This window comes from Sparus aurata, chromosome 10 (genome assembly GCF_900880675.1).
Source record: "Sparus aurata chromosome 10, fSpaAur1.1, whole genome shotgun sequence".
Lineage (NCBI taxonomy): Eukaryota > Metazoa > Chordata > Actinopteri > Spariformes > Sparidae > Sparus > Sparus aurata.
Window position 1 is genome coordinate 11,001,967 of NC_044196.1, and position 15,392 is coordinate 11,017,358.

The window sequence follows — 15,392 nt, forward strand, 5'->3', positions numbered from 1 at the left end:
GTCGTCTGTAACTATTTGAGTGTGTGAAATGTCTGATCAACTATGTTCATGAAGAGAGACGCTTGTTTCTGATGTCAAACTGACTGAAAGGCTGCAAACTTCTAAGTAACTCCAAAATAATGTATTTATTCATTAAACTCAGAGTTACAAACAGTCTTTAGAGATAAAAGTCCTCTTCATGAGTCTCTTTACCTCCTGTGTTCCTCTGATTTATAATTATGACTCAACTGTTTTCCTTAAAAAGCTCTTTGAAGGGAAACATTCACACTAAAACTTTCCTCTTCTTCTTCTTCTTCTACTGCTTCTTCTTCTTCTTCTTCTTCTTCTTCCGTCTCTGCAGGTTGTTTGAGACTCTTCAGTCTCTCTTCTGGTCCATATTCGGCCTGCTGAATCTGTACGTCACCAACGTGAAGGCTCGCCACGAGTTCACGGAGTTCATCGGGGCGACCATGTTCGGGACGTACAACGTCATCTCGCTGGTGGTTCTGCTCAACATGCTCATCGCCATGATGAACAACTCGTACCAGCTCATCGCTGTAAGTCCACAACAGTAAAGAGTCAGGACCTTTTCAGACCAGGAATACTTGATTTGAGGGTGAACAAGCCGCCGTCTTTTTGTCCTGCAGGACCACGCCGACATCGAGTGGAAGTTCGCCCGCACCAAGCTGTGGATGAGTTACTTTGACGAGGGCGGCACGCTGCCGCCTCCTTTCAACATCATCCCGAGCCCCAAGTCCATCTGGTACCTGCTCATGTGGCTCCACAACAAGCTGTGCAGGAGAGGCCAGCTGCCCGGGGAGGACACGCACAAGTGTGGAAACCTGCGAGAGTTCACGGTGAGTGCAGACACGACATCACAGTATTCTCATATTCTCTTATTTGGTTGTTTTTTGTAGAATATCTGTGAGTTTCTAGTATTTTAAAGTCAAAACAAAATGTGGTACAATGTCTTTTTATGCACTCACAGTCATCAAAGTCATTTTGGCACCATGGACACATTTTATTCTCAGTAGATACGTCCATTTAAAGATAAATAGTCCCATTAGTGCTGCTGATTGGTTTGTTTAAGGGCTGCAACTAACTTTCATTGTAGATTGATGATTATTTGTTTGGTCTATAAAATGTTGTCCTCTGTCCATGATCCCAAGATATTTAGAAACTAGAAAATATTCACATTCAACAAGCTGGAATCACCAAATTTTGACTTAAAACTTTGAGTTTTGCAGAAATGCACCGAGCTGACATTTATTCTGGTGATTGGGTTGAGAAAACTACTTGGTCCAACGTTTCGTTACTTAAGTTATCTTACGTACGTGATGTCACTCGTCCTGCCCGTCCATCCCGACCTCCTCCTCCTTGTATGGACTTCTGAACCTGACCTCCTCCTTTGCTGCTGTAATAATCACTACAGCCACTAGAGGTCGTCACTGAACAACAAACGTTAATATGGGTCGTATAAATCTGCTTTCACAGTCGACCTCGTGGTTGTTTTCACTATGATGTTGTAGACGTGAAGCACCACAGACTGAATTTCAAGTTAGTTCTTGTAAAAAACAGCTTTTTAAAATTCTGTAATTGTTATTCATCTTTTCTGCAAAGTCATATGTTTCACTTCTCGTGGCCCGGTAACAGATTTCTGAGGCCAGCAGCAGCCGGGGGGAGCTGGAAGCGTCTGACACAAGATATTTAATATTAATAGTGTTTTGTCCGGGCTCCTCGGGGAATCTCCGTCTCGCTTGTTTTCTTTGCGTTTATTGTTTGTGTCGTCCGTGTTACGCTTCCTGCTCCTCGGCCCCGAAGAGGAACGACGTTTTATTCATCTGTGAATGAAAAACTGAGAAGAGAGTCTGAAGTGATTGTGACATGACCGGAAGCAGCTGTTGGATCAGACCAGTGAGCACGGCAGTTACGGGACAGTCAGTCGAGTCTGCTCCTCTTCAGATAAAGTCCTTAAAGTTCAGTAGAATACTTGTTTTATTTATTCATGTGGAGTCTAATCTGCTGGCGCGGCCATATGCACATCACCGAACAGTCATGCAAACAGGCTGAGCGCGAGCCTCAGCCCGGCTGAAAGGCCAGATGCTGATATTCATGTTAACAAGTCGCCGGAGGATTCACAGGCTTCACATGCAAACTGAGGTCTGCTGGCTGTGAACTGGAGGAAGACTCCAGATTTTAATCTGTTTGAGTTCAACAAGACCACGAGAAGCTTTGATTATAACACCGACTGTAGAAAACAACAGAAAGGAAGTTCAGGATGACTAAAGGAGAATAACTCATCCTGTTGAGCTTGTGGCCTGTAGAATACACAGAATTTTAGAAAATGCGAAGTTTTGGAAAATGCAACATTTTAGAAAACACAACATTTTAAAAAATGCGACATTTTAGAAAACGCCACATTTTGGAAAACACGATATTTTGGAAAATGCAAAATTGTGGAAAACACCATATTTTAGAAAATGCAGAATTTTAGAAAATGTGACATTTAAGAAAACCATTTTGGAAAACACAACATTTTTGGAAACGAAACATTTTAGAAAACACAACATTTTAGAAAATGCGACATTTTGGAAAAACATGTTTCTGATGATCTTGAACTGAAAAAAATGATTGCAAACATCTATATAAGTCCAAAATAATCAATTTATTAAACTCAGTGACTACAGAGATAAAAGTCCTTTTTATGCGTCACTCATACATTTGACATTTTATAAAACACAACACGTGTGAAAGCAAACTTTAAGAATGACGACCGAAGCCGAGAGAAGTTCACAGCTGAAACAGGAAATGACTTTGACTCGTCAAGTGTCGTTCTGACTTGTCATTGTGTTTTGACCTTCATGGCCACCGCACTCAAACCACCTGAGGTAAACAGGTGGTTTGTGATTTTGGGCTGAATACATCAAATGTGACAGGTGTATGTGGGAGTCAGGTGACCGGGACAGGTGGGCCAGTCTGAGGACATCTGGTGGACGAAGTCTGGAGAGTTGTGCAGAGAGAAACGGCAGCACGGCGGGAAGTGAGAAGAGTCTGGAGGCAGCGACGGAGCAAAACACAAACAACATCTGTCATGGCAACTGCAGCTTTTTTTAAAAAAAAGAGGCGTAGTGGAGTAGAAGCAGGGAGAAGTAAAGATGGAGCCAGCGATCAATCAATCAGAGCAGAAGGACTCGTGGAGCGACGGGGACGGAAATACAAGAGACGGACATCAGCTGCACAGAAGGAACATCAGCGGATCAACACGTCCTGATAAACACATTTAACAGCCTAGTCATCTGGAGACGCACACACACACACACACACACACACACACACACACACTGTGCAGCTGCCATGTTCACCTCAGCTGAAGTCGGCTGAGTTATATAAGCCCACCAGCCCACATAGGTTCACAGAGCTGCACAGCACTGCAGAGATCTGATCAAGAGAGAGTCAGTGTGTGTGTGTGTGTGTGTGTGTGTGAGAGCAGAAAAACAGTTTGAGATATGGACGCCGCTGATCGCTCTGAAGAGGGGGAGAGTTAGATCGTTAGAGGAAGGTGTGGGGAGGAAGGATGTGTGTGTGTGTGTGTGTAAAAGACAAATTCAAAGCGTGGACCAGACGCAGATGAGTGTGAAACCTGACGAACAGGAAATGGAGAAGGGGAAGTGAACTGTGGAGAGAGGAAATGACTCATAACCACAGAAGAAGAAGTGACGATGATGACGGGTGTGTGAGTAGAGCTGGTTTCGCTAATAAGAACAGAAAATGAGGAAACTTGAACAACCAGGGTCTTAAAAGTTTTACGCAGAGAGCGTTTTTGTTCTTCCCGACAGCTGATCAGTGCTGGAAAGTAACTAAGTACATTTACTCTAGTACTGTAAGTACAATTTTGAGGTTGTTGAACCTGGATATTCTCAGTAAAAGTGTAAAAGTACACAGCCCATTCTCATCAGAAAAACAACAAAGTAGGTCATCTGTGAAAGCAGCTTATTATGACCACTTTAAACATTTCTTGTGAGGCAGTGACCTCTAGTGGTCGGACTAATTATAACAGCAGCAAAGGAGGAAGTCAGGCTGCGTAGTAGACTATGAAGAGTGACATAGTCCACGTAGGGAGGAGGTCTACGTGGACTGATGGCTCTCACATATAAAGAAAACCACTGTCTATGTCCCGTTTAAAGGCTTTCAAAGGTTTTCTCATACTGTCCAGTGTTTTATGCTCCTGTCTCTTTAAGGCCGCAGTCTCCTCTGATTGGCCAGCTCACACACGCCTGACCAACAGCAGAGCAGCTGTGCTATATCCGTTTCTTACGTGCCAAACTAGCTGCAAGGCATCAATTATGCGAATGTGTGACAAAGATGGCGTAGTGTGATGTCAGAAAGTCGCGGAATTAAAGGCGCGGGGGGGTGCTGACGAGGCGTTCAGGAGGGGTGTTTTCTGTGGGAGAGAGGAGCATCTGTTGGTGTTGGTGTTGGTGTGGAGTGCGATCTTTCGAAATTTTGTTCAAAATGTGTTTTCAAAACAAAAAAAAGAACAGGTCTCCTTTAAGTTATAGTTAGCGTAGGTCTAGGCGTTAATATTGAAGGTATCTTTGTCATCATCTACATCCTCCGCGCTCTGGCGTCCTGATGTCAAATAAAAAACTATCCGACAATAAACCACAGAGGGTCAAAGTCCGTCACACAGCGGCGGCTGTCAAGAAATTGTGGCTCTAACAAGCTTACTTTACGCAAACCACAATCTTTCCCGTCCACTCTGGTTGTTGCTGATACACTGAAACCTACTCAGCTGTTTAATGAAGCGGATGTGTTACGAGGAGGAGACGGTGCTGATGAAGTGCTCTTGAGCATCACATTTTCACTCCTACCTCTGTCTCAGAAAACCAAATCACTCAAGGAACTTCTCCGGTGATCGAATCAGAGCAACGACAGCAAAAGTGGTGTCATCCTCTCAGAGAGAAAGCACAACGTCGTCTGCGTAGGAGTTGTACTAACTTTAGTAATACATAATAGATACTTTCATCCACTTTCATGTTCCCCTGGAGGTACTTCTGTATTTGCCATGGGGTACAAGGTGCAGCACATGTACGGAGCAGAAGGTCCTTTTACAGAAATAATACCTAATGATTATTTCCTGTCTTCATCGTCTTCCTCTGTAAAGCATCCAGTGACAGAAAGCTGCACAGATAACCTTTCCCTCTGCTGACTGTAGCTTCACTTACAGAGTTAAACACTGAATTATATAGGTCTTATTCTCTAGAAATAACCTGAACTGCTCTCAGCACACTTGATTCAAATGGATCCATCACTTCATGAGGTGAAAAGAGCGCATTAAAGAGAAGATACGCGCACTTTCGCTCAAATTAGTTACTTACATGATGGTGATTCTGGATGAAAGGCCTGAAAGTTCAAATAAATAGCAGAACTTTTCTCTTTACAGAGTCAAACGTCCATTTTAAGTGTAGGAAAGTGATTAAGTGAGTTCATTACTCAGCAGCTCTGCAGTGTGGAGGATCCAGAATGTAAGAGTCACTCTATCAGTTTTGTTTTTGTTCTGGTTAGACACCGTGAATCATGTTTCGGATGTGTGGCTGTGCTTCATTTTGGGATAAATCAGGTTGTCTGATGAGAAGACAAACATCTAACATGATTTCTTTGTGTCTCTGCAGGAACGCCATGCTGACAGTCTGATACAGAATCAGCACTACCAGGTGTGTACGTCTGTCACAGCTCCATGTTTGTTTGTTTGTTTGTTTGTTTGTTATGTGTACAGGTGTGTTTGTGTCTGAACGGTTCCATCACGGATCCAACATCGAGAAGTACTTAGACTTTTGACGTTATTTGTTTACTTGCTGAGTTAGATAAGAAGGGTTAAGGTTAGACTACTCTCATGTCTCTAAGTAACAAGACTGGACTGCTAGCTTAGCTTAGCATCAAGGTTAGCTACAGAGGAAACAGCTTGATCTGTTTTCTCTTAAGGAAACAAACTCCACCTGCTGTAATAGCAGTGGTAGGTCGAGTACTGAAAGTCCATAAAAAATGACTCAAGTAGACGAAGAAATAATTTACTCAAACAAAATTTCCAGTTTAATGTTACATTTTTAATCATTTGCAATTATGAAGGAAACGTAGAAGTTGGCATTACGACAGGTAAACTTTATAAAATGCAACGAACCGCTAGCTGCAAGATAATTCAGTGTCATGATCATAACATCAGGGAGTAAAGGTGCTGTTAAGTGACAATGTGCAGCCGAACCGCTAGCTGCAAGATAATTCAGTGTCATGATCATAACATCAGGGAGTAAAGGTGCTGTTAAGTGACAATGTGCAGCCATATTCACCAGCACAAGACATTATGGAATTCTCTGTCCTGATTGGATAAAATGAGCAGGAATAGCAGAAAATGTCTTTTCTCTTTTACTGCATGAGCAGCAGGAGAGACATCAGCTTTGCTCTATAGCTAGAGCTATTTAACACTTGTATTAAGCAGCTTTAAAATCAACATAAGCGAGCTAGCTACATTTTCCCCTGCAGTGTTTGCAACTTGCTTCAGAAGTCTCAGTGGTTCATGAGACAAGAAGTCTCTTCTAGATTTTGCCATTAAGAGCTTATTATAAAGGATTATCATCATTGCATTGTAGCCAACAAAAAGGGCAGCTGAGACCTTGTGCTGAACATCCTTTTAAATTTCTTTATCAGTATAAATTAATAACAGCTACAGAGAAGATTCTTGACCTGAATAATTCAAATGTGACCAAGTGAGGAAGACAGAAAAGGAATTTAAATGTTATTTGACGCCTCACAGTACAGAACCTGATTGTAACCGGACAATCTGTGAGACAGCAGAGAGTCCAGACATTGATGAAAACCTTGTTTCTGCATATTTACACACAAACACACACACACTGTTTCTCTGGCAGCGTCCAAACTGAAACCAGCTCCCTGTTGACCCACAAACTGCCTCGACTGTGTGTTTATCCAGCTGTTGTCTCACACTGATGACAATGTCGAGTGAATTATTTGAGGGTTCAGTGTTGAGTAGCGGCGTGATGACTCTTCAAATTCACAGATTTGATTAGATTCAGTATTCAGGTCAGGATTTTAGTTCAAGATAAGATTGTGTGTAGAGGTGGAGAAAGAGTCTGTAACCATAACTGTAAAAAACAAAACAAAGGTACTCAAAAACAAGAGATGCACAAGACTGAACATCTTCACTTGGTTACATAAAAGATATTTTATAGCATTTTTTAATATTGCGATTATTGTGAATATCGTTGTGTACTTATTATATTTTCTATTTTTCCGGCACTGTTAGACGATCTTACCTGACTTCTTAAAGATCAAAATATTGTTGGTTTTCTGTCCTGACAGCTTGACTGTTGAACAAAGTCAAATAATATTCACAAAAAAAAAAAAGATTGAAGGGGTTTAACAACAAAAGATGGAAAATCAATTTGTTGCAAAGTTCAGTTCTCAGAGTAAACCCTCTTTCCCAAACAAATCCATAAAGGATCTCTGAAAAAGAAAACAAAGCCAACATCTTGGACTCTGTTGTAGTTTCCTCCGGTACCGGTCAGCTGATCGTCTTCGTTCACACACGATGAGTGCAGTGCAGCTGGAGGCTAATGCTAAGCTCGCTGTGTCCTCTCTGAAGTGTTTTTTTGTTTTTCTGAAGTAGTAGAATCACAGAGCTGCACTTCACATTCACATCTCATTTCGATCCATTTTTTTAATTTCGAATTGAGAAATGTACAATTGTAAAATCGTTACATCGGTATTGTTGAGTGGCTAACGCAGTGAATTTAAGTCAGAACTTCAGACCCAGACTCTCATCAGAACTTCAAGGAGGATTTTTGTAGTTTTTAACGACAGATGTTTTCTCCTCTCAGCAGTAAAAGCGGAGTTTTGAAACACACTTTATTGTTTCCTGGCAGCTGTAACTCTGATGTCCAGTTCTGAGCGGATCAAAACGAGAAGCCGCTCTCGTCTTTTTGCGACACCTCGTCTCTGGCAGCGACTCTCCAAGCGCGGCAGCGGTGCCAGTACTTTGTGTTTGGCAGCGCCGATTGTTACTTTGATACGCGTCCATGTTCTTAAGGATTGTTGTAGGAATCTGCCCTTCGCTTTAACAGAGCGTGTGCTGTGTTTCTTTTGGCAGAGGCGGAGAGTGACAGCACGCCAGACCGTCCTGTTTGGCAGTCACAGGTGTTGACTGTGGGAGGATGCAGAGTGTGTGTGTGTGTGTGTGTGTGCGTGCGTGTGTGTGTGTGTGTGTGTGTGTGTGTGTGTCTCGAGTCACCACCCACTGAGCACCAAATGTTGGTGAAATTTGTCTCCGCTCTTTAAATCAATGAGGGTCGTTGGCTGATTACTTAATGAGACAATAACATTTAAATTCATCAGTTGGTGGATTTATTCTGCTATCTGTGACCGATTAACAACAACTGAAACTGTGAATGTAAACTGTTCCTCACAGGGTTTTTATTTTAAGCCCCAGATAACTGAGATGTAGCACTTTCACTTAATTTCCCTGAAAATTACCCTAGAAAGAAACACACAGATAAAGTTGTTTCAATTATATAACGTAACTTTATGTAATCCAGCTGCCATTTAAAGTCCAAAATATAAGGTGACTTATTTTCTAGGCTCTTGAAATTACCATAAACACACCAAAACAAGTGTGTCAACATGTCTATCTAGAATGTTTGAGGCTTTTGTTGATTCCGTAAATGTAGTTTTCGGGCTGTGAATCCAGACTACACAGCAGCTTCACTCCTGAATTCATCTGCAGCACTCCAACCTGAAACCGTGACCAAGATGAGTCGTAATCTGATTACGGATGATTGGTATTTAGTATAGTTTTCTTATAATATGTTGACTGACTGACTGTTGTAACCTTGTAAAACAAATGTGTTTTTGTCCTTTGTTTTGGTTTTGGTGGCGAGACTCCAGATGTTTTTCTTCACTACACAAGTTATTCATGTTGATCAGAGGTTTCTTGTCAGTGAGAAGCCAAATACAAGCAAAGCGTTGAAACACACTGAATGAACAATAAACCGACAGAGACTGTTACATAACCAGAGTGACTTGTCTCCCATCAGGAAGTGATCCGGAGCCTGGTGAAGAGGTACGTGGCGGCCATGATACGCAGCGCCAAGACGGATGAGGGCCTGACGGAGGAGAACTTTAAGGTGGGTGCAGCTGCTGTCACGTCGACGGCCTGAGGTCGTTAAGGAATACATTTAAAAAAGACCAAAAAACAATAGTTTAGAGGTAAGAGGACGTTTGGTTCCGACTGTCTCATAAACAGTTTAACATAAATCTGTCTGTAGTTTCACAGCGAGTCGTGTTATTAGTCTGCAGAAACGTCAGCCGTCTGTTTATTGTGTTTGTGTTGCGGTAAACAATGCCGGTTTAATTGATACCAAAAGGCAGCGCAGGGCCTGCGAAGATTTATTAAAAGATTAAAAGATTTTTAATAGCTACCACCTGCCGAGTCTCATCTGCTGCCCAGAATCTACAGCCCTAATCAATACCAACACAGGAGAGGTAGTTTGCTTTTCCCAAACCTTCTGAGCTGTAATTTATTCTGAGCTCCCGAGTCTGTTTCCCATGATGCCTCTGGAGCCCAGCCTGGGCTTTGAAGTGGAAACTTCCTTTGGGGTTTTTTTTTAATGCAAAAACAACATCAGGTGCACATGGAGCTGAATCTCTTTCACACCCGGAGAGTGTTTGTGTGTGTTAATGTGAAGGATGAGTGGTCACAACGGGCAGGCGGTGTGTTTAGGATGTGTAACTAACATCAGGTGCATGTTGAAGTAAATCAGGGTTTTATCCTCTGAGGAGTGGCGCCGACTGTGCCACATTTGGATCCCATATGGCGAGCGAAAGAGAAAAAGCGATGGAGTGGCTGTGATTGTGTTTTCAAAAGATCGAAAAAGGGATTCAGGTTTGCTCAGTTGTTTGTCTCGTAGCTCTCTGTGTGAAGAGAGAAGCAGAATTACAGCAGAAGTAAACAGAGTAAATGTTTATGTAGGCATTTATGTTAATTCTCTGAAAAAGCTACAGGCTATAGAGTCAAGTCGTGTCAGCAAACATCAGCATTATTTCCCCAAGAAGCCCTTAGACTGCGGTCAACAGCCTGAACGCGCTGCATGTTTGGATAAAATGTATCTTCAGATACACAATCGCTGTGAAGAAGGGAAAATATGATGAGAACAAACTTGAAATGAAGCCAACGTGGAAGTACCAACCACTGCAGTTGGTAGGCCACTAGAGGCTCCAAATGTGTGTCAGTCTCCACAAGAGCCCATGTTTTACAGCAGAAATCAACATGTTTACAGCCTCGTATAAAAATAATTCAAGTCTCGACAGCAAATTTATCCCTTTGTGACATCGGTGCACAAAGTTCTATACAACTCACTCATTTAAATGACACTGAGGCTCGAAGTTATACAAAATTAAAGCTGTTTTGGGGGACAGCTAGCCATGTTTGTGGTGCTCATCCATTTTGGAGAATTTAATGCAAACATCAGACACATAATGTGACTTTCTGTGAGGTTAATCAGACTGACAGACGGGAGGGGGGGGGACAGACGTGCGACCCTTTTAGCGTTAACCTGCTGACAGCAGCTCTAGCGAACCAGCTGTGGGCTAAATCCACCAATCCTATTCTTTCTTCTGATTTACTCGATTTACATCCATTCAAAACAGAGAAAAGCAGCGAAATCCTCACATTTGAGGATATTTGGCCTCAAAGACTAATCAATTTTTATCCTTATTGTTCCAGAATTAATCGTGTAAATAAAGACGGATGTGTGAAATGACGCATCCATTATAACGCTGTCCTCATCTGTTGTGTGTTAATTAAATCCCGCACCTGATTAGCTCCAGAGTGGATTTCATTTCATGTTTACTTAGCTTTCTTTTTTTTTTAAAGCGCTGAGATATAATCAGACACGTATAAAGGCCGCGGCAGCAAAGCCTTTAAAATGAATCAGGTTTAAGTGAGTGAAGCAACTTATTTAGTTATATAAAGAGAGTCTTTTCCCTCGACGGACCCCTCGCTCATATCACGCTCACTTCCTCCACTTACCCACTCTCTCTCTCTCTCTTTTTTGCCTGTCTCTTGACCTCGATCTCCTTCTCTTCACCGCCGTCCTCCCGAGTCCTTACCCTCCTCTTCACCCGCTGCCTCTACAAATTGATGTTTCACCTCCCCTCTCTCAGTCAGCCGGTAGTCTCAGCTCTTACACTTCCCCTCCTCACCCTCTTCTTCCAGTCTCTCATGTTTTTTTTTCCCCCTGAACATCTGATATTTATTCCATTTAAAAAGCTGCAGAACAAACGTTGCAGCCTTCGTGATATAAAATTCAATTTCCTGGCTCAAAAAGTCAGTTTTGTTTCAAGAGGAAATTTGACTTTTTAGTCAGAGTCACAATATGGACTTTCTCTTTCTTTCTTTCTTGACCTCTTAACACTTCAATCTCTCGTCATTTATCCCAAAATGAGTTCTCTCTCCCTCCGTCTCATTGCAGGAGTTGAAGCAGGACATCTCCAGTTTCCGCTACGAGGTCCTGGATCTCCTCGGGAACCGCCGTCCTCCCCGGCGACATTACTCCTCCTCCAGCGAGACGGCGAGAGACGACGGCGGCCTGGCCTCGGAGGATGACAGCGAATCGGGCGACGGCTGTGGAGGTGGAGGCCAGAAGTCGAAGGGCGTGACCTTCATGACCCCGCTGGAGGACGACAAGCAGCCGACACCGCAGCTCGGCGTGTCCGCATTGGTGCGCTCCATTTCTGGAATGACCCAGATAGAAAGAGGGGGCGAGGGTAACGATGGAGAGCTGGAGGAGGGCGTCGGATGGGGGGAAGAGGAGGAGGATGAGGAGGGGAAACCAAAGAGCAACGGGCTGAAGACAACCGTCATCCCTCCGTCCTCCACCACCCTGCCCTCCCCGTCTTCCTCCTTCTCCTCCTCCTTCTCCTCATCGCTCGCTCGCACGAGGAGTCGCCTGCAGCGCCTCTCAACTCCGGGAACAAAGGCAGACTCATTCAAGCGCCTCTCCTACCTGTTCTCACGCTCCAAACGCAAAGCCCCGCCCATGCCTCTGCCCTTACAGTCCCCGCCCTCCTACACCATCTCCGACGGGTTGCTCCGCCCCCTGGGGAGCCACAGCCACTCCGACTTCGGACTCAGTGACGTGACCAGAAGCGAGACTCACCTGAACGAGGTGGGCCGCTCAGTCGACATCAATAACCCCTCGTTCTCCCCGCGGAGAACGAACGGGCGGGACTCGCTCCTGGCGCTGCCCCTCCCGCCCCCATGCCCCTGCCAATCCCTGCACTGTGCTTCCAACATGTCCGAGTCCAGCTCGCGGCTCCTGGACTCCAGCGAGGACGTTTTCCAGGGCGGAGGCGTAGGAGGATCAGGGGAGGGCGGCGTGGGCGGAGGAGGGGGAAGAGGAGGGGGGGTGATGGTGATGGGCGGGGGGGTGATGGTGATGGGCGGGTGGGTGGGTCCGTGCGGCGATGTCATAGAGGACAGCTGTGAGGTCATAGAGGACTCCGTCACCACACAGCTATAGGAGAGACGGACAGCAGAACTGCTTTTCCTTTGTTTGTTTGCAAGTGGCTGAACACATTCAGAGGGAGAGAGACAGAGAGAGAGGTGGAGGAGGAGGCGGGAGTCCAACGGGATCTGATCCGGATCTCAGCAGGAGGAGTTCTGGAGTTCAGCGGCGGGGTTCGAGAACGGAGCAGGTGCAGTGATGGTTCTGGTGACACCTGGGAGGACTGAAGGGATCTTGAAATGGCAGGTGTTCACCGAGACAGTTTGACACGATCAGAGGCATCGTTGCAGAAAAGTTTTCCAAAACGTTTGTCCAAGGAAAAGTCAGATGATTATAAATTCATGGCTGTGTCCGATCTTATCTTCTATCTTAAGAAATCCTAACTGGAACTTTTAGTTTCATTCTTCAATCATTTTGTCGTGTCTGTCTGTGTTTAGACGAGACTGCCCGTGAACAACAACGGCTTTTTAGCTTCACTTTTCATTGACTAGCTAGCTTGTTAGTCACTCTGTTTAGTCAGAGGCATTGATCGTGTTGATGGTACAGTGTTTGATGTCAGGGAAATTTTAAGCTAATAAGCTAATGTTGATGTTAGCCTAACTGGCTGACATCATTGTTAGCTTTTCCAACTGGCTGACAAAACTGAGTTAAGATAGAGTCACAGACTTTTAGAAGTTTAAACAGTGAGAGCGCACTACAGCGATGTACTAAGCTAATAGGCTACTGAATGTGCTAACTAGCTAGAGACCAAAGGAGCTGTCGCATAACGTGAGCTAACACAACAGTGAGTTGGCTTACTAGCAAGTGAGGTACCAAACTAACAAGCTGCTGAACAAGCTAACTAGCCAGAGAATGAGGAAGCTACCAAAGTAACCTACTTGTGAGCTAACATAGCATTGATTGCTAACTAGTAAGCAGGTACCAAACTGGCTACCGAGTGAGCTAACAAGCTAGAAAGTGTGGGATCTTACCAAGGTAACCTGCTAACAAGCTAACATACCAATGAGTTTGGATGGGAGGAACCAAACTGAACGAGCTAACAAGATCATTTTCAAGCCTCTCAGTGTGTATTTTATTGGAACTAGATTTAGGATTACATGTGAGGCTTCATTTCCTCATCAGTGTCTTGTCTTTACACTGCGATAACACCACAAGAATAGAAAATAGCTTCTGTAGCTTCTGGGAACGTTTTCAGAGTTTAAAAGTTCATCGCTGAAAGAGTAAGTACTTGACTCGTCAGCAGATTGGTATCACGGAAATGTTCTTGAACTTCTGACGATCACTTCACGTCCAAACTGTCTTTATAAACATCTGCCTTTTCTTTTCTTTTTAAAGGGAGAGTTCACATTTTTTTCCCCTTCTTTTCACTGGAAGATCGACAACACGCATGATTATCAACGGAATTACAAACAGCCGAGGCGACTCTTCAGTTGCTTTTTCTTTCCCTTTAACCAAAAACAAACTTCTGATCTGAAACGGATTAACAAAACGTAGTTGCACCGCTGGAATTTCAACGGAACCTCACTTTAACAACGCTTCCAAAATGAAAACTGGGACAAACGGATTAACTTCCCCTTTAACTCTGGGATCGGATTGGATTTTAATGGTACCGGGCCGGAACCATCGCTCTGCTGTGGATCAGCCTGCACCCTCTCTCTCTCGCATCAACAAGGGCCAAGGAACTTTATTTTATCCTAATAACAAGTTATACTAGTAATAATAATAACAATTCATAATAATAATAATAATAATAATAATGATAAGAGACTTCTAATAATAGTAATGAGGACTATTCTGGTTTCTTAAAGACTGTCTTTGCTTCTATTTGAGTTGCCTACGATTATCCCGGCTTCTCGTTCAGCTCTTCCTTAATAAGTACACTTTAATTAACCTGGTGAATGAAAACACGCCGTGAGATTTATTGTGAGGGAGGACGGAAGAAAGAAGGAAACTGTAGTGAGGGAGGATTTGAGACCGGAGGGGGGAGACGAGTCGGAGTTTGCCTTTCTATCTGGGAAAATCTATTTTAAAGGGAAATTTCACCAGAATTTCATCATGTTTTCCTTTCTTTTCCTTTTTTTTTTCTTTTTCATTTCTTCTTCTTTTCCTTGAAGTGGCTCCGGCGCGGCGCGGCGACTTCAAAAAAACAAGAGGGGCTGGCATGAGCAGAGGCTGTTTGAATTTTTACTCTGGTTTAATATAACGACTGTCGGCGACGACGTAGAGAAAATTATGCATGTTTGATCAAAAAAGAAAAAAAAAAAAGAAACCACAGTTACCTGCAACACACACACACACACACACACACTGAATACATCAGCTGGTGTGATGAGTAGCCGCCGGCCGAATGTTTGACCCTCTTACATCTTCTTCTTCTTCTTCTTCTTTTACATCCTCCTCTCTCGCTCTGACCTCACCACCAGCTGTCTTTGCACCAAACCCGTCATTGAATCAACATCCCCCCCAAAATGTCACGGCGTAACCATGGAGACACACCCTGCAATCATAATGTCACGGGAAAGAGCCGGAGATCTGCGAGGAGACGCTGCCGGGTATCAGTGTTTACTGATGATGACACCCGGATCAGTGTCTTTGTCACAACAAATGTGTCAAACTGGACTTGACGACGTGATTTTAATCCTTTTAAATGCGAATAAAATCATCCATAGTTACCTGATGGAGCCGCTCGGATTATAAATGCTAATCAACAACATCAAACACGAGATCTTTTCTAAATCTAACCAGGAAGTTTTCACGGAAGGCAGAAACAGAAGTGTTAATAGCAGCGAGATATTAGAAGAAAAAGAAACGTGGATTAACATTTAAATGATCTTGTGA

At 43.6% G+C, this 15,392-nt stretch overlaps 1 protein-coding gene across 1 annotated transcript in view; it reads left to right on the plus strand.

The window, feature by feature from the left end:
- The window catches only part of trpc5a (transient receptor potential cation channel, subfamily C, member 5a), a 120,048-nt gene extending 105,210 nt beyond the window's left edge, over positions 1–14,838 (plus strand). Inside the window, exons 14-18 of the mRNA XM_030430925.1 lie at positions 341–536; positions 627–836; positions 5,652–5,693; positions 9,084–9,173; positions 11,520–14,838. Coding sequence (XP_030286785.1) covers positions 341–536; positions 627–836; positions 5,652–5,693; positions 9,084–9,173; positions 11,520–12,569 — 1,588 coding nt within the window. The 3' untranslated portion in view covers positions 12,570–14,838. The remainder of the gene's footprint in view (positions 1–340; positions 537–626; positions 837–5,651; positions 5,694–9,083; positions 9,174–11,519) is intronic.
- The last annotated feature ends 554 nt before the right edge of the window (positions 14,839–15,392 follow it).